General features: G+C 39.9%; 1 protein-coding gene across 10 annotated transcripts in view; it reads left to right on the forward strand.

The window, feature by feature from the left end:
* Nucleotides 1-26,297, forward strand: part of KDM6A (lysine demethylase 6A) — a 288,340-nt gene that overhangs the window by 205,928 nt on the left and 56,115 nt on the right. For 7 of the 10 annotated variants that reach the window (XR_005598273.1, XM_039538040.1, XM_039538068.1 and 4 more), the window contains 8 exons: nt 13,728-13,854; nt 16,289-16,387; nt 16,810-17,029; nt 17,601-17,735; nt 18,188-18,343; nt 18,959-19,054; nt 23,494-23,595; nt 24,827-25,222. Coding sequence is in view for 9 of the 10 variants with exons in the window: in XM_039538040.1 (XP_039393974.1) it covers nt 13,728-13,854; nt 16,289-16,387; nt 16,810-17,029; nt 17,601-17,735; nt 18,188-18,343; nt 18,959-19,054; nt 23,494-23,595; nt 24,827-25,222 (1,331 nt within the window). In the remaining variant the exon portion in view is untranslated. The remainder of the gene's footprint in view (nt 1-13,727; nt 13,855-16,288; nt 16,388-16,809; nt 17,030-17,600; nt 17,736-18,187; nt 18,344-18,958; nt 19,055-23,493; nt 23,596-24,826; nt 25,223-26,297) is intronic. The other 3 variants (XM_039538059.1, XM_039538079.1, XM_039538097.1) reach the window with 1 other exon arrangement.

Here is a 26,297-nt window from a genome sequence, read left to right on the forward strand (position 1 = left end):
CTCTATGGTAAAGAAAGAACTGAGGGGGGGCGGGACACGCATGCTCAGGCAGACCCTAACGATGCTGCGAGACAGCAGCTGAGCACGTGTGTCCCGACCAGGCACTGCTACCAAAGATTTCTGATCAACGGCGCTGGGATGCACCATCACCTGGAGTGGAGCACCCACAGGGACATACATCTCGAAGAACCTCAGTTAATGCAAGGTGAGTAACTTTCTCTTTTTTGCAGTCAAGGAAAATAGTCTTTCCATTTGATTTTTTTTCCACTAAAATTTTCAAAAGTATATTTAATATTTGGAAAATAGTAGATATCCTTCATCCACAAAACATAAACACACAATGGCAATACAGATTTCCACAAACATTTAAAGAGTGCTTTTTCAACAATGCTTTTATACAGTATGCTAACTTACAAGTAATGAAAGCGTAGTTCGTTCTCCATAAAGACTCAGTCTCTGAGTGATGATTATTTGTGAGTCACTTGTTCCCTAAAAATTATGTTGAGTGAATCTACTCAGTCAGGATAGGCCACCACATTGTGATAAAGTGGTAACTTCTTTGTGAGCAAAAGGACAGAACTGCCTGAATCAAAACACTCAAGTAAAATGATACACAGTTTATGTTTCTGACTGTCAGTGAGATGTACTCCATAAGATCCATAGTGCTTATCACAAACATGACCTCTAATAGAATATCTGAGGAAGAATTGATTTATTATAGAGCATGACCCAGGTGTAAAAATAATTTGGCACTAAGGAAAAATAAAGGTAAATGTTATCTCTGCCAGAATGGTGTAAAAAGAAAGCTTATTGTATGCTGCTGGCAAAAGAAGTGAAGAACATGTTTTTATGAACATTTGTGTCTTTATGTTGAATTTTTTACTCCTGCAGAAGACAGTTCTAGCAGCAAAAAGACTTCTTTTCTCAGCTAGGAAATGCCTCTTGAGCAAGGTGCAAATTTAGATGATGCCCAAGCCTCAGATACATGCTTAACTGAGAGGGAAAAGGACTTTAATTTGGGAGGGGACTTTTGTATTCTGGCACAGAGATGCATGTGTACACATCAGATATTTCACAGCCATCATACCCAGTCTATGAGGTACAACACAAAAACCATGAGTTAGTTTCTTCCACTGCACCGTCATTCTTCATTTCGTATATTTTTCTCCTTGTATAGATAAATAATCCTTTTTAATAATCCTAACCTAAAATGACATTGATTTGTAAAATGAAATGTTGTTTTGTTTGAGATCTAGTAATCCTTGGGTAAGAGGATTGGGTTCAATCATTTTGAATCTTTTAGACCACCCATAACCATTCGAGTTTGCCTTAAGAGGAAAAGTTCACAAACAGGTACTGGTCTGTTAAATGTAGGAATCCAGTGTGCATGTTCAAGGGCCTCAGTCCTTTAAGGCCATGAATTCTGGGAGGTATAGTCCAGAACGAATGATGGGGATACAGTCTCAAGGTCATATGGCTGGTCATGTGAGCAAGGTAGGAAATAAAAAGCAGTCTCTATTTTCATCAGTCAGAGAAAAACATCAGGGATTGAGAAAAAGCTGGTATACGTCTCTTTACAGAAAATGGGAGGAGGACAGCTGCCCAGAGTGGGATTGATGGAGCTCTTTTCATAAAATGAGCTGGAACAGGAGCCAGACTGTCATAAGACCTTGGTAGAGAAATACTGTAAGCCCCTGATACGAGTAAGGACTATGGAGCCTTGGGGAAGGGACAAAAGCAGAGTTAAAAGGGTGAAAGGCTGAATACATGTTTTAACAATAATGTAACCTGGGAGTGTGGGAATTTGTGGTGAAATTCAACATTGTATTTGAGAGTTTGAGTTAATGAAGAAGCAAGGAAAATAGAGGCACAGCAGTGCAGCTAGACTGAGTGGGTACAACACAAATCTCTTACAGGTACAGTTTGACCTTTGTTCCAGAACAGCCACTGAATGCTTTGAATTTAAGAACCTCTCTATTTACCTAGCCATTATTGTTAGCAAACCCTATTTTAAGGGATACCTTTTAATTTGTTGAAAATTAGATTGTGGGATTAGTGCATTATTACTTTTCACTGTTTTGCATAGTCCATGCCTTCGCTAGGTACTGTAGTCAAAACTTACTACCATCTTTGAGGTTTGTTTTTGCCAGGGACCAACAACTGCCCTCAGGTACTGCAATTGGAGTCAGGAAAAAAATCTGATTCAAACAATGTGCATTTTCTATCATAGGTTTTCAACCCTCTCCTCTGTTCTCTTCAGAAATCTCTCTCATAGAATCTGTTATGTCAGGAAGTTGTCATCCATGTTCAGTTGGGGTCAATAGAATAGTTCTCCAACAGTACAAAAGGAAGGGTTTCTTCCATTTTTTTCCTTATTCCAATACTTTACCTTATTGTGCTTATGGGCAGAAAAGAGGCCCAGCCTCCGTGATCTGTGCCATTCTGTGGGATAAGTGTTGATGCTGATTTTTTTTTTCCTCCTCCTCCCGCATGTTATCAGGAAGGTACAATAGGATACAACCGTGTCTTATTTGCTCCAATGTGGCTTGCAAGTTTTGGTATCCAGAACTCCTGGAAATACCATAGGAACTTCCCTTCTTGTTGTTGATGGTATGTTTAGTGAATGTTCTACTAAGGGTACAGCATGTTTTCCTATGGTGATGCAAACTTTTAACAAGAAAGAAAAAAGCGTCCCTTTAGCAAGATGATCTCTGGGATTGAGGAAATTTAGTGCATTTTTTGCAGTTTCATTCCTATTATCCTAGAGGCTATCTCCTTTATTTCACTCAGGGTTGTCATTGGTCAGTATACCTGTCACTTTTCTCCACATCATGCACTTATTCAGACATATTTTGTTTGATTGTCCTAATATAAATAAATAACACTTTCAAAAGACTAATTCATATTTTCCACGAATTTGTAAATCTGCACGGATTTGGATCTGATTTCTAATGTGATTGTTGGAACTCACAGAAGAACATGGCTTTTATCATATTTCTGAAATTTTTTTCTAGTGGCTATCTGGAGAATGAATGATCTCCAGGCTTTTAGGATTGATTCCCTTTTAGACTCATGGACTTTGAGGTGAGAAGGGACCATTATGATCTTCTAGTCTGACCTCCTGCACAACGCAGGCCACAGAATCTCACCCATCCACTCCTGTAACAAACCCCTGACCTATGTCTGAGCTATTGAAGTCCTCAACTTGTGGTTTAAAGACTTCAAGGTGTGCAGAGAATCCTCCAGCAAGTGACCCCGTGCCCCATGCTACAGAGGAAGGCGAAAAATCCCCAGGGCCTCTGCCAGTCTGCGCTGGAGGAAAATTCCTTCCCAACCCCAAATATGGCGATCAGCTAAACCCTGAGCATGTGGGCAAGACTCACCAGCCGACACTCAGGAAAGAATTCTCTGTAGTAACTAAGATCCCACCCTCTCTAGTGTCCCATCACAGGCCATTGGGCATATTTACTGCTAGTCAAAGATCAATTAATTACCAAAATTAGGCTATCCCATTATACCATCCTTTCCATAAACTTATCAAGCTTAGTCTTGAAGCCAGATATGTCTTTTGCCTCCACTGCTCCCCTTGGAATCATAGAATATCAGGAGGTCATCTAGTCCAACCCCCTGCTCAAAGCAGGACCAATTCCCAACTAAATCATCCCAACCAGGGCTTTGTCAAGCCTGACCTTAAAAACCTCTAAGGAAGGAGATTCCACCACCTCCGTAGGTAACCTATTCCAGTACTTCACCACCCTCCTAGTGGAAAAAGTTTTTCCTAATATCCAACCTAAACCTCCCCCACTGCAACTTGAGACCATTACTCCTTGTTCTGTCATCTGGTACCACTGAGAACAGTCTAGATCCATCTTCTTTGGAACCCCCTTTCAGGTAGTTGAAAGCAGCTATCAAATCCTCCCTCATTCTTCTCTTCTGCAGACTAAACAATCCCAGTTCCCTCAGCCTCTCCTCATAAATCATGTGCTCCAGCCCCCTAATCATTTTTGTTGCCCTCCGCTGGAGTCTCTCCAATTTATTCACATCCTTCTTGTAGTGTGGGGCCCAAAACTGGACACAGTACTCCAGATGAGGCCTCACCAATGTCGAATAGAGGGGAATGATCATATCCCTCGATCTGCTGGCAATGCCCCTACTTATACAGCCCAAAATGCCATTAGCTTCTCGTCCATGGTAACCCCTAGATCCTTTTCTGCAGAACTGCTTCCTAGCCATTCAGTCCCATGTCTGTAACAGTGAATGGGATTCTTCCATCCTAAGTGCAGGACTCTGCGCTTGTCCTTGTTGAACCTCATCAGGTTTCTTTTGGCCCAATCCTCTAATTTGTCTCGGTCCCTCTGTATCCTATCCCTACCCTCCAGCGTATCTACCACTCCTCCCAGTTTAGTGTCATCTGCAAACTTGCTGAGAGTGCAGTCCACACCATCCTCCAGATCATTAATGAAGATATTGAACAAAACCGGCCCCAGGACCGACCCTGGGGTACTCCGCTTGAAACCGGCTGCCAACTAGACATGGAGCCATTGATCACTACCCGTTGAGCCCGACGATCTAGCCAGCTTTCTGTCATCCAGGCCATACTTCTTTAACTTGCCAGCAAGAATACTGTGGGAGACCGTGTCAAAAGCTTTGCTAAAGTCAAGGAATAACGCATTCACTGCTTTCCCGTCATCCACAGACTCAGTCATCTCCTCATAGAACTCAATAAGGGTAGTCAGGCATGACTTAACCTTGGTGAATCCACGCTTACTGCTCCTGATCACTTTCCTCTCCTCAAAGTGCTTCAAAATTGATTCCTTGAGGACCTGCTCCATGACCGCAGAACTTCACTCCTCTGATGATGGTTAGAAAACTTAGTCTAATTTCAAGTCTAAACTTCCTGATGGCCAGTTTATATTTATCCCTCATGATTGTTCTCTATAAATATATCAATCTCCCCTCAGCCTTCTTTCAGTTAGGCTAAACAAGCCAAGCTCTTTGAGTCTCCTTGCGTAAGACAGTTTTTCCATTCCTGGGATCATCCTAGTAGCCCTTCTCTGTACCTGTTCCAGTTTGAATTCATAATTCTTAAACATGGGAGACCAGAACTGCACCAGATGAGGTCTCACCAGTGCCTTGTATAACGGTACTAACACCTCCTTATCTCTACTGGAAATACCTCGCCTGATGCATCGCAAGACCGCATTACCTTTTTTCATAGCCATATCACATTGGCAGCTCATAGTCATCCTGTGATCAACCAATATGCCGAGGTCTTCTCCTCCTCTGTTACTTCCAAGTGATGCGTCTCCAGTTTTTATAACAAAAATTCTTATTAATCCCTAAATGCATGACCTTGCACTTTTCACTATTAAATTTCATCCTATTACTATTACTCAGTTTACAAGGTCATCCAGATCTTCCTGTAGGATATTCTGGTCCCTCTTTGTATTGACAATACCTCCCAGCTTCATGTCATCCGCAAACTTTATTAGCACATTCCCACTTTTTGTGCCAAGGTCAGTAATAAAAGGATTGAGTAAGATTGGTCCCAAAACTGATCCCTGAGGAACTCCACTAGTAACCTTGCTCTAGCCTGACAGTTCATCTTTCATTATGACCTGTTGTAGTCTCTCTTTTAGCCAGTTCCTTATCCACCTTTGAGTTTTCATATTGATCCCCATCATTTCCAATTTAGCCAATAATTCTTCATGTGGAACTGTATCAAATGCCTTACTGAAATCGAGGTAAATTAGATCCACTGCGTTTCCTTTGTCTAAAAAAAACTGTTACCTTCTCAAAGGAGGAGGTCAGGTTAGTTTGGCATGATCTACCTTTTGTAAAACCATGTTGTATTTTGTCCCAAATACCATTGACCTCAATGTCCTTAACTACTTTCTCCTTCAAAATTTTTTCTAAGACCTTGCATACTACAGATGTCAAACTAACAGGCCTGTAGTTACTCGGATCACTTTTTTTTCCTTTCTTAAAAATACGAACTATGTTAGCAATTCTCTAGTCATACGGTACAACCCCCGAGTTTACAGTTCCATTAAAAATTCTTGCTAATGGGCTTGCAATTTGATGTTCCTTTAATATTCTTGGATGAAGATTACCTGTGCCCCCCGATTTAGTCCCATTAAGCTGTTCGAGTTTGGCTTCTACCTCGGATGTGGTAATATCTACCTCCATATCCTCATTGCCGTTTGTCATCCTACCATTATCCCTAAGCTCCTCATTAGCTTCATTAAAGACTGAGGCAAAGTATTTGTTTAGATATTGGGCCATGCCTACATTATCCTTAACCTCCACTCCATCCTCTGTGTTTAGCGGTCCCACTTCTTCTTTCTTTGTTTTCTTCTTATTTATATAGAACCTTTTACTATCGGTTTTAATTCCCTTTGCAAGGTCCAACTCTACATGGCTTTTGGCCTTTCTCACTTTATCCCTACATGTTCAGACCTCAATAAGGTAGCTTTCCTTGCTGATCCCTCCCATCTTCCACTCCTTGTAGGCTTTCTGCTTTTTCTTAATCACGCCTCTGAGATTCTTGCTCATCCAGCTTAGTCTACAACTCCTGTCTGATTTTTCTTCCCCTTTCTTGGGATGCAGGCTTCTGATAGTTTCTGCAACCTTGACTTGAAATAAATCCAGGCCGCCTCTGCCTTTAGATCCACAAGTTCTTCAGTCCAATCCACTTCCCTAACTAATTTCCTTAATTCTTTAAAGTTAGCCCTTTTGAAATCAAAAGCCCTAGTCACAGATTTATTTTTGTTTATCCTTCCATTTAGTTTGAACTGAATTAGCTCATGATCGCTTGAACAAAGGGTGTCCCCTACAACCATTTCTTCTGTGAGGTCCTCGCTACTCACCAAAACCAAATCTAAAATGGCATCCCCTCTTGTTGGTTCAGCAACTACTTGGTGAAGGAATCCATCAGCTATCTCATCCAGGAAAATCTGAGCCCTATTATTACTACTAGCACTTGTCCTCCAGGTAATGGCCTGGTCTACACTACAAGTTTATTTTGAATTTAGCAGCGTTAAACCGAATTAACACTGCACCCGTCGACACAATGAAGCCCTTTATTTAGATATAAAGGGCTCTTAATATCGATATCTGTACTCCTCCCCGACGAGGGGAGTAGCGCTGAAATTGGTATTGTCATTTCGGATTAGGGTTAGTGTGGCCACAATTCGACGGATTAGGGTTAGTGTGGCCACAATTGGCCTCCGGGAGCTATCCCACAGTGCACCATTGTGACCGCTCTGGACAGCAATCTGAACTCGGATGCACTGGCCAAAGGAAAAGCCCCGCGAACTTTTGAATTTCATTTCCTGTTTGCCCAACGTGGAGCGCTGATCAGCACAGGTGACCATGCAGTCCCAGAATCAAAAAAGAGCTCCAGCATGGACCATACAGGAGATACTGAATCTGATCTCTGTATTCGGAGATGAATCCTTTCTATCAGAACTCCGTTCCAATAGACGAAATGCCAAAACATTTGAAAAAATCTCCAAGGCTATGATGGACAGAGGCCACAACAGGGACTCGACACAGTGCTGCGTGAAACTTAAGGAGCTGAGACAAGCGTACCAGAAAGCCAAAGAATGAAATGGACGCTCACGAAGGGAGGGGCGACTGACAACTGTAGCTATCCCACAGTTCCCGCACTCTCTGAAAGCCATTTGAATTCTTGGCTGAGCTCCCAAAGCCTGAAGGGTCAAAAACATTGTCGCGGGTGGTTCGGGGTCAGCCTCCCCCCTTCACCCTCCCCCTCCCATGAAACCAAAGGGAAAAAAATCGTTTCTCACCTTTTTTCAATGTCACTGTATGTCTACTGGATGCTGCTGGCAGACGCGGTGCTGCAGCGCTACACAGCAGCATCCCCTTCCCTTCCCTTGCGGGTGGCAGATGGTGCAGTATGACTGATATCTGTCATTGTTGTCCCATGAGTGCTCCTGGCTGTGAGGTCAGCCGGGGGCGCCTGGGCAAAAATGGGAATGACTCCCGGTCATTCTCTTCTTTAAGCTTTGTCTCCTGGAGATTCACTCCTGCCTGGAATATCATAGCAGCTGGAGGCTGCCCTCCCCTCCACCCTTTGATCTCTGCTTGCAGAGGCAATAAAGTCAGTGTTGTTTCTTATTCGTGCATTCTTTATTACTTCATCACACAAATGGGGGGATAACTGCCACGGTAGCCCAGGAGTGGTGGGGGGAGGAGGGAAGCAACGGGTGGCGTAGTTGCCGGGGCACCCCCTAGAATGGCATACAGCTCATCATTTCTGTGGGATGTCTGGGGCTCTGACCCAGAGCAGCCGTTTGCCTCTGGTTCTTTAGTAGGCTTGCCTGATATTCTAGACAGGACTGACTCTCCCTTTAGACAAATCTTAAAGAAGAGAATGACCTGGGAAGTCATTCCCATTTTTGTCCATGCGCCTCCGGCCGACCTCATCGAGGCCAGCCAGGAGCACCCATGACAGCAGCAGACGTACGGTATGACTGGTAACTGTCATTGTCAACTTGCAATGCAGCAGACTGTACAGTAGAGCTGGTAACCGTCTTTGCTAACTTGCAAAAAGCAAGGGGATGCTGCTGTGTAGCACTGTAGTACCGCATCTGTTTGCAACATCCAGTAGACATACAGTGACAGTGAAAAAAGGCTGAACGCGCTCCATGGTTGCCATGCTATGGTGTCTGCCCGGGCAATCCAGGGAAAAGGGCGCAAAGTGATTGTCTGCCGTTGCTTTCACAGAGGGAGGATTGTCTGACGACATTTACCGAGAATCACCCCCGACACTGTTTTTGCCTCATCATGCATTGGTATCTCAACCCAGAATTCCAATGGGCGGGGGAGACTGCGGGAACTATGGGATAGCTACTCACAGTGCAACGCTCCGGAAAGCTACGCTGGCCTCAGTACATGGATGCACACCGCCGAATTAATGTGCTTAGTGTGGCCGCGTGCACTCGACTTTATACAATCTGTTTCCAAAAATCGGTTTCTGTAAAATTGGAATAATCCCATAGTGTAGACATACCCTATATCTGGGAAGTTAGTCTCTCATGATCACACAATTCCCATTAGTATTTACTTCATTAAAAACATTAAAGAGGTCTCTAGCCATATCCAAATTGGATCCCGGCGGTCTATAGCACACTCCAAGCACTATCCCAGGGGAGGCTCTAGTAGCTTTCTTCCCCAATGTGATTTTTGCCCTGACAGACTCTTTCTTATCCATTCCATCACTTCTTCTTTTTTTTTTTTTACAGTCTACCTAATCATTGATATACAATGCTACTCCACCACCGTTGCCTTTATTTCTATCTTTCCTAAACAGCACATATCCTTCAATATCTGTACTCCAGTTATGACTACTATTCCACCATGTTTCTGTTATCCCTATAATATCTGGTTTCACTTCCTGCACCAATAGCTCTAGTTCCTCCATTTTGTTATCTAGGCTCCTCACATTAGCGTACAAACATCTTAATTTTTGCTGTTTGGCTTCGCTCATGTTCTTTACCCAATTAGGCACAGACATTCTATCACCAGTATCACCTATTAGACTGGTATCTACACTACACTTCCTCCTTATGTCCATTCTCCTACCCATGGCTGTATCCTTTCTTACTTCGTTTTCTTCCCTCTCAATGTTAAAATCCAGCATGGAGACTACCTGGACATCTCCCAACCATCTCCCCCAAATTCCTAGTTTAAAGTTCTCTTAATGAGATGTTCCAGCCTCCATCCTAGAAGTCTATTTCCCTCCCTACTCAGGTGAAGCCCATCCCAAGAGAACAGTCCTCTGTCCATGAATGCTTCCCAGTTGCCTTACATCCCAAAGCCCTCCTTATAGCACCACTGCCTGAGCCTTCGTTGCTGACTTGTCCTTTTCCCACAGTAACCTCTTGTTCCCTATTTTCAACATACCCAAGGCATTCCCAGTGCTTCTACTGACTACAGCTCATGTCTGGGAGGAACTTTTTGTGGGCTGTCTCAACCAAGTGCTCCGGGACAAGTAGCTTTTTCTTCCTAACTGTCTCTTATAAGAGGTTGGAAGTTTACCTTCCATTCTAGAAGATACTACACTGATTTTTCCCTCAACACAATCCAAGACTCAGTAACTCAATTAAAAGCTTTTATTAAGAATAGTTAGAGAAAATCACTATACCTCATATATTCTGAAGTGAAAGAGGTAGGAATACTATGGTTACTGACCAGTTGGTTACTCAGCTTTGCTTTACTTTGTCTAGCATGTGACAGGGAAAGTGTATTCATATAATTAGATTTTATTGTTATGGATGTGCATATGGTATAACACTTAGGGTTGTGAGTCTCATTTCCTGACTTTTGAGCACTTCCCTTTGCAACTTTTAATGTTTCTTACTATAGGTTTTTATGCAGTACCTGTCTAACGCTCAACAGATATAAGAGCGGGGTGTGTGGGGGTGTGTAAATAAAACATTTTATATAAAATGGATCTATTATATGTATTATTATGTTTTGTGATAGTGCCTGAGGGCCTGGGCTCTCTTGTGCTGGGCACTGTACAAACACATGACAAAAATATGGCCCCTCCCCCCAAGAATTTACAATCTAAGCATTAGACCCAAAAAAAGAAAAGGGAAAAAAAACAGACAAGTGGGGGAGTACAAGGAAACAGGAAGACAATACTGGTTAACATTAATAGATTCTAAGACGGAAAGGTCTGATTGTGATAATTTAGTCCAGTAGTTCTCAACCTATTTACTACTGTGGGCTGCATATGCAGCTCTCTGTGTTATGTGGGCCACATCCACACAATATATATACTACCTGTCTGGCCCTGAGGATGTCACATGGGCCACAGCTGTGTGCTGATTGGGCTGCAATTTGAGAACCACTGAACTAGTCTGACCTTGCATATCACATCCCCTAAATAATTCCTAGAGCATGTCTTTTAGAAAAAATCCAATCTTGATTTGAAAATGGACAATAATGGAGAATTGTTCTCATGGTAAATTCCTGTCACTGTTAAAAATGTATGCCTTATTTCCAGTCTGAACATGATATGCGGTGGTCTCAACGCACTAGCTACCTAGTAGTTGTCATGCTTTTTGTAGGCATTACAGCAAAGGAGACTTTGAAGAAATACAACAAAGTAGTTTCAAGAATTTTATAGGGAGCTCCTCCCATGTGTGAGGGGCAGCATGAGAGAAAGAATGAAGGTGCTTCAGGGTAGATAAAAATCAATGATTTAAAAAAAATCAGATTTTTTTATTTAAATTGGATTTTTTGATAGTTTTTTTCCCCTCAAAAAGCATTTTATCTGAAGATAGTTTTAATTAAGATACATTATAGCTCAAAGATATCTCATCATGGAATAGGGATTATAAATTCTAATTCTATAGTATGAGACAATATATTCATGTAGTCTTTAAGAAAAGTTTTGTAAATGAGTTCCAATAGTTCATGGATTAGGGACCCAATCTTATGGCATTCCAGAGGCTTCTATATAGATTATTTAGGTTACTCTTTCTATCTATCCAATGGGACTCAGTGCTCAGTCTAGAAGATACCATTAGAGATGCTTAGTTTTGTAGTTCTCAAACTGTGGATTTGCGTCTCCAGAGATGACATACTGGTTAACAGCAAAAATGTTTTAAAATAAATCAATAAATAATATATAGAGGTGAGAAATAACAGACCTCAATCCTGTTGTCCATCAGCAAATTTGTGTACACTGAGCCAATCCCTTACCTCTCTCTAAAAGTGCAAAGTTTCAAAAAGTTCAATGAATAGAAGATTGTTGGGGGCAGAATAGATCTGGACAAGGAGAAGAAGTCTAGAGATAAATGTGAGACGGGAGGGACAGTCAGTAGAAACAAAAGTGAAACTGTTTGAGCAGCATATTCCAGAAGTCTTTCTGAGTGTAGCCTTCATGGATTTTAGATCTACCATAGCATTTTCTCACTAGAAGGGAAAACGTATAATGGCAGCAGTCCGTAAAAGAGACCCCGTTTGGGAATATTTTAATGAAGTTCCTCTACCTATGGGTAAGGCATGCATGAATGCAAAATGCAAATAGTGCAACAAAGAAATGCAAGGCCTGGTTGCCCGAATGAAACAACATCATGAGAAGTGTTCCTTCTCAGGAGGAAGCTGCGTTGAAGATGATGAAAGGAACATCACTTTAAAAATGTATAGTGTGTATCTTCTAAAAATGAAACCTACATCTATCTCTGAGCTGTGAAGAATATGTATTAAGTTTATAACAACCAAAAAGAATGCACTTTTATGTAGAAATCCATGATTAAATCGAGTCTTCCTGACTAGTGATTTTAAATCATGATTTAAATCAAATTGATTTAAATCAAATCCACCCTGAGGTTCTTGTTTGAAAATTTGCAAGTCAGCAATGAAGGCTGGCATTATTGGTAGAATGGCAGTAGAAGTCAAAATCTCAACAGTATAAGAGAGATGATAGGTAGCATGTGGATAGTTCATGAAGGGCCTTGAAAATGAACACAAGTAGTCTTGTGTCGGAGGCAGTGGAGAGAAAGGAACCAGTTGGGTGCAAAGAGAAGGGTGACAAAGTCAAAGCGATGACAGGAAAATTATCTTTGCAGCAGCCTTTTGAATGAATGTAAGTGGGGCAGGATTGCATTTGTCATGGCCTGGGAAGAGTTGCAGTAGCTGAGACATGAGATGATCATGGGGGCTGAATAAGAGTTTTGGATGGGAGAGCAAAGGCCACCTTAGATGTTCGGCTGGAAGAATCAGCCAGATTTAGACATGCTGGATGTAAGGATCTAGCAGGAGGACCATTTCAAAGGTGGGGCCCAGGTTACAGTCCTGCATGACAGAGGGAAAATTGTGGTGTTGGCCACAGTGTCTGAGGAGTGTGTGTGGCGATAGATACATAAAACATTTAGAGAAAGAGAGGGGAGAGTTAAAATTTGCAGTGCTTGTATTGTTTGCTTGCTAGCTTTGGTTTTTATTTTTAAATTAAAATTGTAAGAAATAATGGTGTATTAGCATAGATTCATTTCGCTTTCATATAAGAAACTGTAGCTATATAATAGATCCTTTTCCCTATACAGATTGTGGACCAGAATTTTCATTTGCATAAGCAGGCCCATAGCCTCAGAAGAGAAATCCTGATATTAATTTTTTTTCACAAATTGCTAATAAAATGGACAAAAGGATATCCAGGGGATCCACAGTAAAATTAAGGATACTTTTTTAGGAGAAGCAGCCAAGGTCTACTCCATCAGACTCTTGCTGCTCCCTCTCTGGTCTCTTTTCTACTGGGCCTTCTTTCAGGCCATTTCCCACAACCCCCCTCCCCCCGCTTGGGCTTACAGTACCTCTGCCTCTCTAAGCCCTTTACTCTCTAGCAACCAGAAAGGGATTGTAGAGGTCTTCCCCTCTCCCTGCAGCTTCCTTCTCATCTGGGCTTCATCCCTTTGTAAACTACCCAGCTCCTCCTACAGCTGGGATTCATCCTTAATTGGATCTGGCCCATGTTGCAGATGCAATCAGGTGTGTTAATTGGTAGTGAAAGGGTTAATGTGGGGATGAGAGTCCAATGTGGAGTACATGTCCCTCACAGTGCTATACAATAGATTTTTTGTTTAAAAAAAAAAAAAGGCGGGAGAGGAGGATATTATCACCACTACCCTACTCAATATGTTAAGCAGCACTTTTGAGAATTTGGCTTGTGTGACTTGTAACTTCTTTTGTAGGCTGGATGCATCACACCGTGGATCAGCTAGGAGACAAAGCAACCAAGGAAAGCTATGCTATTCAGTATCTTCAGAAGTCCCTCGAGGCAGATCCGAACTCTGGCCAGTCCTGGTATTTCCTTGGAAGGTGAGAGAACTGGTGGTATAGCCACTGTATTTAAGGCTGTGTCATGTTTTTTAATAAAGCTTGTTTTGAGAGGATGTGGTTGAATTGAAAATATTCTCTACAGTGTGAGAGCTATCATGAAAATGCCAGTTCGGGAGTAATTTTCCTTTAAAATAAATAACATCACATAGCCTTAACTTGAACAAATGGGAAAAATTATGAAACTGCTGAAGTCCAGCTTTGTTATTTTGAGGGAAAATATGCTACATTGGAAAGATATTTAAGTGAAAGTGCCTGTGCAATAAATGTTTTCATTAGAAATTTAGTACGTAATTAAATAAGCAGGCAGAAAATATTCTGTACACGTGTGCAAAAGTGTACATGATTCTTTTTATGCCTTGAATGCAAATGCCTCAGATGTTGTCATTTAAGCTAAATGTTTGCTTTAGAATGATATGACACTACTCACCTTTTTCTTTCCCTCCTATTGTCACATGCATCTATCTATTCTCTTCTCAGTCTAAATTGCCTGCAAAAATATTTGCATTTTTCTTTGCATACTTCCACATTCTCTCACTTTTCTGTTTTTAATATTGTTCTCCCTTTCCACATACATGTGCTATTGTACCAAAATCTTTAAAGTTTTTTCTGTACTGTATATATTATAATATAGTTTGTTTTTCTATATGTAAACTTTAGACTGGAATAGCTCAGATGTAGCCATTCTGACTTCCAAGATAAATGGTCCATACTTTAATAATAATTAACTCTTCGACACTTTTTTTTTTTTGGTCTTGTAAGTTATTTTTTGTTGTTCTCTGTGGTAAATACAGTGCATTTTATGCCCCTTTTTGTTTTTAAAAAAGATAGAAACGTTGGGAAACTCATCACTAGTTAGCAGTAACCTAAGCAATATTCAGGCTTTTAATATGTCTTATCTTCTGTAGGCTGCAACCTCTTGTGGGTGACTTGATTACACACTCCTGAGTTAGATCTCTTCCATCCAGTCAAAGAAGCTGTTACCCATATTATGGGGAAGATAAACAAATGTAGTGCTTTAACTAAAATAAAATTCTTCAACTTTGATTTTCCTAGATTTTCTAGTTGGGTGTAAATTATGTTTGAACATTCTTTCCTTTTGTTATATTTGAATTATTTTGATGCACGTGTTTTATGTTTTGGTGGGTGTTGAATTTGACAATCATGACACTGATAGGATCCTTAAAATATCTGAGAAGCTGATTTTAACACAGATGCTGGGACTTTGTTTCATTACTTTTAAGTCTAACTTATTCTTATCTTTTGAAACTTTTTTACTTAATCCTGGTGAATATTTATAAATGAAGTAAAATACTGGTAGTTTTTTACTAGATTCCTTTCCTACTGTACCCAATATAATGTAAAAGAAGAACGTCTGTTTTTTTTCCTGCTTAAAGGTTGATAATTTTTGCCTTTATTTTGCTCATATATGTCTCTTTATTTTTTACAAGAATAATTTTTTAATTATTTTTTGTGTATTCTGAAGACTTTTAGTTCTTATGCAAACAAGGAAGATAATTGCAGGCAATATGGGCAAAACCAAAGAAAATACTTTTCTACTTAAAAAGTTTCAGTATCTTATTTTCTTTCAGATTATGATGGAAGCAGTCATTTTTCCTTGTAGCATAACTGTAACTCACTCTTCTTTGTGTTCTAGAGTTCCTGCTTACCATGTCATACTGCTTTTGAAAATGTTATATATACTTAGCATTCACATAATAAATTATATATTAAAAAAAAAGAACAATAGAATCAGGATTTTTCCTTAATTTGGTTCATCCTGTAGACTAGACTATAAAACTACACTTTTTATTATTGATTAAGATTTTATTAAGAATGGTGTGGGAAGTGCAATACTAGCTGCATAAACCCAAAGAAGACCTATAAGATTCTATTTACTAAAATATTCACCGTATTTGTAGTGCCACTATGAGTTGTCATAAATTCTTTTCTCTAGTATTTCAACTTCCATGCCACCAACATTTAATTTTTTAAAATGCACACAAGTTGACTATTTGGGAACAGGCAGTTTAATTCTTCCCGTGTTGTAATCTGTGTGTAATTATTTTCCCTTTTGCTCAATGAAATACCACAGGTGAAATGTGTACATTTCCAGAATGCAATATTAATTCTTGACATTAGTATAATGTAGCATGTATTAGAACTTAAAGCAAATTAAACTTTGCACAGCTGATGCTGAAGGATTAGTGTATTTTACAAATAAATTAGTAATTATTCAGAAGTTTACATTCAATGTCATTTTGTGTCAAACTTTCAGAAAGGGCAGTTATTTTGGATTAATGTATATGAGTATGTATTTGTATTTGCATGAATTTACTAGTACTAGTCCACTCTTGGCAAACCATTCTCCATAATGACTTTAAATATTACCACAGTTCTTTCTCTCTTCTCCCAGGTGCTATTCAAGTATTGGGAAAGTTCAGGATGCCTTTATATCTTATAGGCAATCTATTGATAAATCAGAAGCAAGTGCAGATACATGGTGTTCTATAGGGTAAGAATGATGCAGGGAAAAGCAGTACTATAACTGAATTTTAATCTGTTTAAACAAGGACCAGTTTTTTTAACACAGTTATGTTCTCAGTAGATCATAAAGCTCCTAATTGCTAGCTAATATATTAATGTTCTGTCAACCATGCTAGAAATATCTTGACGTTAAAGAAATATGTAGGTATTTGCTCTCTTAAATTTTAGGTTGCAATATTGGTTGTACTTTATATTTTAACTTCTCATGTTAAGGTATAAAAATGTATCATTCATGATTGTCACTGTGAATTATGTAATAGTGTGTTCCACTTGATATACAAAAGTTTTTCTTCTTCACTATGTGAGAAATACTGAGTTTAGTGGGGAGGTATATGACTTCTTTGTATTCAGACTTTATTAATTTAGAACTTTACCAATCTTTTTATTCAGTGTGCTATATCAACAGCAAAATCAGCCTATGGATGCTTTACAAGCCTATATCTGTGCTGTACAATTGGACCATGGCCATGCTGCAGCCTGGATGGACTTAGGCACACTCTATGAGTCCTGCAACCAGCCTCAGGATGCCATTAAATGCTACTTAAACGCAACTAGGAGCAAAAATTGTAGTAATACCTCTGCACTTGCAGCACGGATAAAATATTTACAGGTAAAACTTTAAAGCTTTAAGGAAGGGAAATATTTTACCAGGTACACAGCAGGCGGGGAGGGGAAAAATAACATATCAGTTAATGTGTAATTGTTTCATGGTGTGTATAACCTGTTTCCATATTTATTGTAAACATATCATAGCTTGTAATATTGTTTTATTTTCCATTTTTAAGTGGGACTCAATCCCTATAATTAATGCTGTTTTGCACATTACTCAGTTGATGCATATTGATTTACATCACTTTTTTTTCTATGTACTGTCTACATTTTTAAGTTGTCATAGCATTTAGAGAGAGAGAACACACACACACTATCTTTCACTCTTGTTTGCAATTTCAGAAGAAAAGAGTTACGAGACCTCTGAAACCAGAGCTCAACTTTATTCTGATTCTCACAAAGGTTTATATTCTGGTTACCCTCTTTATACTTAGCACCTTTCTAAAACCCCAGACTTTAAATCTATTCTCTCTTTAAGACGTAATTAGCTACAGCATTTAGGAAGATTTCGTGGACTTGCTCTTAATAAAGTAGGCTTGTGTTAAATTTGCTTTTTACATAATTTTTCCTAGGCTCAGTTGTGTAACCTTCCACAAGGTAGTCTACAGAATAAAACTAAATTACTTCCTAGTATTGAGGAGGCATGGAGCCTACCAATCCCCGCAGAGCTTACCTCCAGGCAGGGTGCCATGAACACAGCACAGCAGGTGAGAAGTTGGGTTATGTTCTGCAGGTGCCCAGCTTTAAGGGTTCTTTACAATCTGTAGTAGTCAAGCTTATTTTATGGAGTGCAGGGCTGGCTTTCATTAATAAAAAGCCTTTGATTTATTTGCAAAGGAATTTAGTTCAAGAAAAGACTCCCTGTAATGTGGGAGAAATATGTGGGTACCAATTTAGAACCTTTGTGGATTTTCATGATTTTGAGAGATTTCATCTTAAGTAGAAATGCTACAGTGGTTGTTTTTTAAAACAATAATCCCAAGAAAGGTACACATTCCTCCATTGATGACCATATGGAAACTGATTTTCAGTAACTGAGTCAGCTTCAGTATATCCACACAGCCCTTTTAAGATATGCAGATCGTAAAAGTGTGTAGCTTAATTGAAAGAATTAAGAATATATAGAACCATATTTTTGTCTTCCTTCTGTGATTCGTAGGCTTGTAAACCTCATCATCCAAATACTGAACCCGTACTAGGCCTCACTCAAACACCAATTTCACAGCAATCCTTGCCACTACACATGATTCCTTCTAGCCAAGTAGATGACCTGTCCAGTCCTGCCAAGAGGAAAAGAACATCTAGTCCAACAAAGGTATATATTCTGGTGAACTAAAGAACCTGAGCCAAAATTATACAGAAATATGCGTAGAAATTGTGCAGTGTACACAGCACTTGTACTTTAATTGTAATCTTTTGGCATTAAGGTGGGGAATGTTTTAGAAGTTCATGTGTTGAGGTTAGTGCATTTTTCAGCAGTGTATTTAATTAAGAGATTACAATTGAGATAGTAAGTACCTAAATGCAATACACATTAGTGACACTATATATAGAAGTAATCTCAGAATATAATCATAGTATTGTAATAGAGAGGGAAATGACCATGTTCTATTGCCTTTGCCTCTATCTAAAATTCAGGATGTTTCTTCTTCACATAATACTTTTTCAAGAGGTAGTGACTTAATTTGATTTGATTCCTTGTCATTATGGTATTAGATGATATTTAATATCATTTACTTTTTTCTCATTGTTCTGATACTATATAGGTTGAAGCAAAATGAGATAAAGTATATTTTAGTATACTTGTTATATGCTGTATTATTATTAAACCTGTGATTAGTCCTTTCATCAAGAAGTTAATGTCTAGCTTTTGTAAAACTAATATTTGCTCCTTTGATAGTAATATATTTTAATTTAATGTTTTTCTCAGAATACTTCAGATGCTTGGAGCAGTGGCCATACGGTGTCACATCCTCCAGTACAGCAACAAATTCATTCTTGGTGTTTGACACCACAGAAATTACAGGTAAGCGTGTTAAAGAAAACTCTGAGCAGTTTTGAGACTTTGTTTTCTTATCAGAAATATATCTGAAATGGACTCAAAGAAACTTTTCAGATTTTAACTTCTGAATCGAATGTGAAATATTCAGTATACTTTGCTATAATACTTATTGTTTGATACAAGTAGTTTTCATATTTATAGCTTCCCTGTGGTATGTGTGAAATCAAGCTTAAAATGAGAAACAAACAAAACCTGAGTTCCAGGTTAGTGACATAACACAAGTTGAATATTTTAATTACATAAGCACTATAATAAATTTGTAAGATGGACAGATAAAAGTAAATATTTTTTCTTGTTGTAACATTTTTTTAACTTAATGTGTGAAGTAGTCATACTGTTGGATGTCAGAAGAATGATACTTATGACTCATTGTGCTGCCTAAGATTTACAAAGTGCTGCACAACTACTGTACCCCTCCCAATGTCCATGTGAGATAACTTCTTGTGTCCTCATTTGGCAAACTGATAAGCGAAGGACTTAAGATTTTTGCACAAATTATCACCAATAATGGAAAGAGTTGAAATTCAACCCTGGTGTTCATGGTTTTCAGACCACATAGCTTCTACACTTGAAGTGCTGGACTTTATTTTTGAGACCTTGACTCAAATCTAGTTTGTTTTGTTACAGTAGTTTCAGTTTATTCTTCAGCTCACTGGCATAGGTTGCAGTGTACCACACCAAGCATTAGCAGCAGCAAAAGAATGCACATTTTGAAAATCATACCTGGGCAGAAGTCATCACCATATATATCACAAATATTGACTAAATCCAATGATATTAGTAGAAAAATTTTTGCTCTGAGGAGGGGAAATACTGAAACTGTGTTATACTGCCCAAAGGCATTGAGCACAATTGAGAAATATTTTTTTCTACCTGAAAGACAGTCCCTTACTTACTGCCTCCTTAGCCAGTCAGCATTGTTTTATTATACTGCTTTATTTTTTCACCTGTTTATCTCTCCTGCCTTTGTCCAACCTTTATGACGTCTCTCTGCTTTCTCCCATCTCTCCTATTTTTCTCTTCCCTTTCAGGCCTCACTAGCATTTTGTCTTTTTTCACTTTATTTCCTTCTCTTTAACAGAAAGTGTCATTACCTTCTTCATCCTATGTATTAGAAGAAAGGATTTGTTAACATTTATTTAATATGGTTTCATTATCCATGAATGACAAAACCAGAAATGAGTTATGAAGGTCATCACATATGAAAGTGAATAAAACCTTCATTCCATTTCTGTCTTTGTATTCTGTATATGTAGTGCAATTTACAGAGAAGGCATTTTAGAAATGTCTTTGTTTAAAAAAAATATTGTTGGTGTTATTTTTTTACATCCTTCCGCCTATAATACTAGTTTTCTTTAGTACCACGAGCTCAGCTGTGCATGGAGAAAAAATAATAAATATATGAAATCCTTTTGAAATAAAACACCTACATTGTTTTCTGTTGGTGTTTAAGCTCCTAAAATAGCTCTACTCATAAGGTATATGGTATTGGACAAGGAAGATCCCTGATATTTGTATGCTATAAAGCTTTCATTGCGATCCCTGATGAACAGAAGATATCAGACTATAAACCTGATACTAGTCCAGGAATTAATGATGGTTTTTTTCAGCTTAGAACAGTTTGGGGGGTGGGGGGATTGGGAGGTAAGCAAGCATTTCTCTTATTTGTTGGTTTTTTTTTGTTCTTTTTTTAAATAGTGACTGTTTGAAACTACTTAGAGGTTTAGGAGTGTACTTAGTCCAACTAGAAATAACTACACTGATCTCTGAATATTTGCATTATTGTTTGTATCATGCTTTAGCTTTATTAGCAATAGTTAAACAGAATCATACTCAAACTGATACAGCTACAAAATGATATACATGAAAAATCTATAAACTTGATACCAACCTATTACATATACTCAAAAGAACAGAATAGGCTTGTTAATGACCTACCTTTTTAACTTTAGCTTCTTGTTGTTTGGAAAAATTAGTTCATAAGATAAGTAATGGCTCAATACTTAAGAGCAATTAAAGAAAATAGTGTCTGTAATGTCCAATTCTCCTTTGAGTGATTTGCTCATACACATTCCGTTGTAAGTGTATGCGCCCAATGCACTTGAGTCAGAGGCTTTTGCAGGCAGCAGTAGCAGTCAGTGTATGTGCCCCTGCTATCCTCACACGCTGAGCCAACAGTATAAAAGGGTGTAGTGTGCACTTCCCTCTCAGTTCCTTCTTACAACCCACAGTAAGAGTTAGAGCTCTCCAATGCTCTTCAGCTTCACTTAGCCAGCCGTTAGAAAATAAGAATTTATTTTATTTGTATGTGATAGCCACAAAAGCTGCCTGATTTGCTTGTGCAAGGGACACGTGAGGAATAAACATACTCTTTATAGCTCATTTCTGATGAGGCCAAAGAAGCAGAGGTATTTCCGCCCTCATGTATGTCTCATGGAAAAGGCAATGCATCCCTTTTCAGCCTGAGTGGGTGGACTGCTTGTCCACAAGGAATGTCCTTACGACTGCCCCAGCTTCCAAGTCCAAATCAACACTGCTCATTGTCCTCTCCCTCAGTGTCCTTGATGTGTCCAAAATCATCTTTGTTCTCTGAGACTGAGAGATTGTCCAAGTCTCATTCTTCAGGCCACAAGAAATCTGCTAAAACGTTCTTGAGTGCTGAGTCGAGGTCTGGTCACAGGCACCATCTGAGGCAGTACCATCGACTCCAGCTCCAACAGGGCTGTTGAGACCAGTGCCTTCACCGTTGCCAGACAGATCCTTGACCCTGGCACCATCGGATCTACTATCACCAACAGTGGCAATGAAATACTTGCCTCTGATTTTGGTGCTGTCAGCATTGCAGGTCTTCTTTGAGGTGAAGGACCTTTTGTGTCTCCCACTGCTGGGTTTTCCTTCACGATATTGCCTGGCATCAGTCACATTAACCTCGACCAGGTTGGCACCATTAGCAGCATATACTACCACAACACCAGCATCTCCACTTTTATCGTCCATGCAACCTTCAGTGCTGGCTCTGCCAGTGTAGTTAATGTTGACCCACCTTTCTGCCTTCCAACCATGTCACCCACTTGCACTGGCTCCGTTGGATACATTGTTGATATTGATACTTTTAGGAAAGCACCACATATATGTCTACTGTAACTGCTTCTCTATCACTGAGGAGAGCTATATCTCTTCCTCTCAGAATCTGACCATAATAGATCTGTACCTCATTCGAGGTCTTTTCAGGTCTCCATACAGGTCATGCTCTAAGGACATCCATACCATATATCAAGAACACTGCTCTTACTAGGATGCCCATATATGGGGCCCACCACTGTGGGCGGTACAAAGACTGGAATACTCCTGTTGGCCTTATTGGGTAACTTTGGCTGCTCCAAGAGCATCTAGGCCCCCTTCAGAGACTCAGTCTAGGACAGTGGTTCCCAAACTTTAACAAGTCTCGCAAACCCCCACCTAAAAATGAATATTTCCAGGGATTTTCTCCTTTACCTGAGTGTAAATTATAAAAGCAGTGATCTTGGAAATACAAAATTTGTTTTTATGACATGCTTATTATACACTATTTATTAATTATTATTTATCATTATGAAAACGGCAACACTCTTCCAAGATCTCACTTTCGTAGCTTGTATCACTTTTAATAAGCTTGTTATAAGACAAGGCTCTTACGTTTCATCAAGGAGTATCCGATGTGAAACAGCATGAAGGTATTTAAGAAGCCAACTCAAAGAGTTCTTCCTACACAAGAATTCGGGTCTTGAGCAGTCCAGGCAAACAATACACGTTACAACAAAGCTTAAACATGTTCTTCGTAATAATTTTAAAAACAATACTAGCTGCCTATTTAATTTTAAAAACAGCAAAACATATCCACTTCCCTTTCCATTTCTTATAAGGAGTCTTGAAGCTTAAATCTCTTCAGTGTGATAGATAGGCTTGCTTTGATCTCCTTAGCTCTTGGCAGTTCAGGGGCTCCGAGTTTCTGGCCCCATGCTGCCCAGAGTCCCTAGGGACAGCTCTGTCCACCATTAGAGAATTTTTTTCCAAGAACCCCCTGTAACATTTTAAGAACTTTATGAATTTAACATTCTTTCACAGTCAAAACATACTTTAATCATATCTAACACTTAAGAACGTGTACAGTACTGTTTCATAGCATATACTGAGATAATCAAGTCTTTTTCAGCTTAAGTAGATAAGAGATGCTTATACAGAGTTTTTAGTATAACAGTGGATTATAGAAAGGGGTTTGGTCCTTTCAGGAGCTTTAGTCTATATTTTCTCAGTTTCAGAAGCCTTACTTGTACTGGCCGTGTTAAGTATTGTTATCAGGAAGCTTTTTAATCAGTTGTAAGTTGATTGATTCTAAATAATGCTGCTATGTTTTTTTTCCACAGGACTTGGAACAGCTGCGTGCAAACAGAAATCTAAATCCAGCACAGAAACTTATGCTGGAACAGCTGGAGAGTCAGTTTGTCTTGATGCAGCAACACCAGCAGGTGCGAGCAAAAATATTTTTCTAATCTTCAGTACTTGCATTAGTGGTGCATTCTCTTTTTTCTTTTTGAACCTGAATTATTTGTATTGTACATGCTTTCATGCCCTGTTTGCCAGTTTACATAACATCTTCTGTTTTCTTTGACGTTTCATTTACTGTGATTGATGTTTACTGGCTGAAAGACATTTTTTGTTAGCTGTTTTCTATTGTAAGACTACCAGAGATAATGATTAACCAATTTTTTTTTTGTTTTCTGGTCAGTTATTTGACAAAGTTTCAGAAACAGTCTAGTTAAGAAATAAGCCTCTCATTCCTGGCTGTTGCTCACATCTCTTTTTTTGTGTGTTCAATAGTAAAAGCCTAATAGTAACTCCTAATATATAGCTATATATATCTTTATGGCTCTCCTAGAAGAAAAGTCTGCCTTCAATAACTATATCTTAAAATTCACTCACCATCTGTGAGTATGTCAGCTCTATCACTCAACACAAACTGGAAGGAACCTGTTTTCTGACCTACAAAAAAAAGTTGAATAAAGTTAACATAATTTCAACCAAACTTTACTTGAAACAGTACAGTAAAAATAAATTAACAGTATACAATATTTATATAGAGGAAAAGCTGTGTTATCCAGCACTTTACAAACCGAAAAGCTGTATAAACAGGCATTTCTGATCTTCCTTGAAAGTCTGGTTTATAGTCCAGTTGGTGTAGAGCCGACAGACTCCCTACCTGGCTCTGCGTGGCTCCCCAGAAGGGGCGACATGTCCCAGCTGCTCCTGGGCTACCACCATCCCACCCTACCCTGAGTGCTGGCTCCACAGCTCCCATTGGCCAGGAACCCCAGCCAATGGGAGATGCAGGGGCAGCGCCTGCAGATGGAGGCAGCATGCAGATCTGCCTAGCTGCGCCTCCGCCTAGGAGCAGCCGGGACATGTTGCCGCTTGTGGGAAGCCACCCGAGGTAAGCGCCGCCCTGATCCAGCACACCGCACCCCCTCGCCCCAACCCCCTGCCCCAAGCCCGCTCCCACATCTAAACTGCCTCCCAGAGCCTGCCCCCCACACCCAAACTCACTCCCTCTTAGTTAACTGGAATTTTTCACTTATCGGCACTCTTTCCCCCCCCCCCCCCCTCCCCATTCTCCCAACATGCTGGATACAAAAGCTTTTACTGTAGTCTCTTAGTCATGTGATTCACTTTATTCTTTTTGTCTTACTAATTTTTCATTAGATGAGGCAAACAGGAGTTGCACAGGTACGATCTACTGGAATTTCTAATGGGCCAACAACTGACTCATCACTGCCTACAAACTCTGTCTCTGGTCAGCAGCCTCAGGTTGCTTTAACCAGAGTGCCTAATGTCACTCAGCATGGAATCCGTCCGGCTTGCCCTGGGCAGCCTATGGCTAATGGACCCTTTCCAGCAGGCCCAGTTCCCTGCAGCACAGCAAGAACGCTGGGTAGTACAGACACTATTTTGATAGGCAATAATCACATAACAGGAAGTGGAAGTAATGGAAATGTGCCTTACCTGCAGCGAAACGCACTCTCTCTACCTCATAACCGCACAAACCTGACCAGCAGCGCAGAGGAGCCGTGGAAAAACCAACTATCTAACTCCACTCAGGTACAATTCAGGTTATTAATCCAATAAAGTGAGCAAGTACTGTCCAAATCACTTTTTGACATATTTCTTATGTAAAACACATGTTTTCTATTTTCAATTGTTGATTAAACAGATGCAGATTATAAATCTTACAGCTGATTAAAGCTACCCATTATACTTTATTGTTAAAATAGCAGCTAAATCAGCTTCTTATGGAATATAGGAAATAGCCATAAATCAAACAGGGCAATTGATAAACATTTGTACAGCTACCTATCCATTCAGAGGTGTTTTCTTTAGTAGATGAATATACTGTGTATTTTTTACAGATCACTTCTTTAATCATGAAACATGGTGATGGTGTGGTTTTTTTTATATATCATTGTAATAAAAATGTGTATATTTCATGGATGGTGGGTATAATTGGCCAGGGGAGGCTAAGCCCCCCCCAAACAGCCAGGCCATAGCCCCACCCATGCTTTGCCCCGAGGCCCCGCTCCCTCATCCTGCTCTTCCCCTGTGGTTCCACCCATGCCTCTTCCTCTTCCTACCTTCACTCCATCTCTCCCCCAAAGCCAGCTGGGGCTCGGGAGTGCTCTGGCAGGTCAGGGCTTGGGCCAGCTGGCAGCCTGAGACTCGGAGCACCTGGGGCAGACAAGCTGGTGCTCGGGCCAGGGTTTGGGTCGGCCAGCAGCCTGGGTCTCAGGGCGGCTGGGGCAGGCAGGCCAGGGCTCCTCCAGCTGTGGTAGGGGGCTTGAGGATCCTCTGGCTCCTTGGGGGGGGGGGAATGAGCAGGGTCTCAGGTGGACGGGACAGGGGGCTAGCCTCCCGAATGGGGGGTTCACGCACCACCCGTGAATAAGCCGAATGTTATACCCATTGTTGAAATTACGTTGTCTTATTTTGATCATTCTAAATCATTTTTGTTGAAAGGCCATAAGAAAACATCAAAAATAATATATTTTACAGGAACAATCTCAATATAGATTTTGTACCAGTATATCTCAATCTCACAACAGAAAGCATGAGGATACAAATGTATAATTATGATTTTTAAAGTATTTGTTTTGGGGGGCATGGAGGAAAAGCCTATTTT

This window comes from Mauremys reevesii, linkage group 1, assembly GCF_016161935.1.
Source record: "Mauremys reevesii isolate NIE-2019 linkage group 1, ASM1616193v1, whole genome shotgun sequence".
Taxonomy (NCBI): domain Eukaryota; kingdom Metazoa; phylum Chordata; order Testudines; family Geoemydidae; genus Mauremys; species Mauremys reevesii.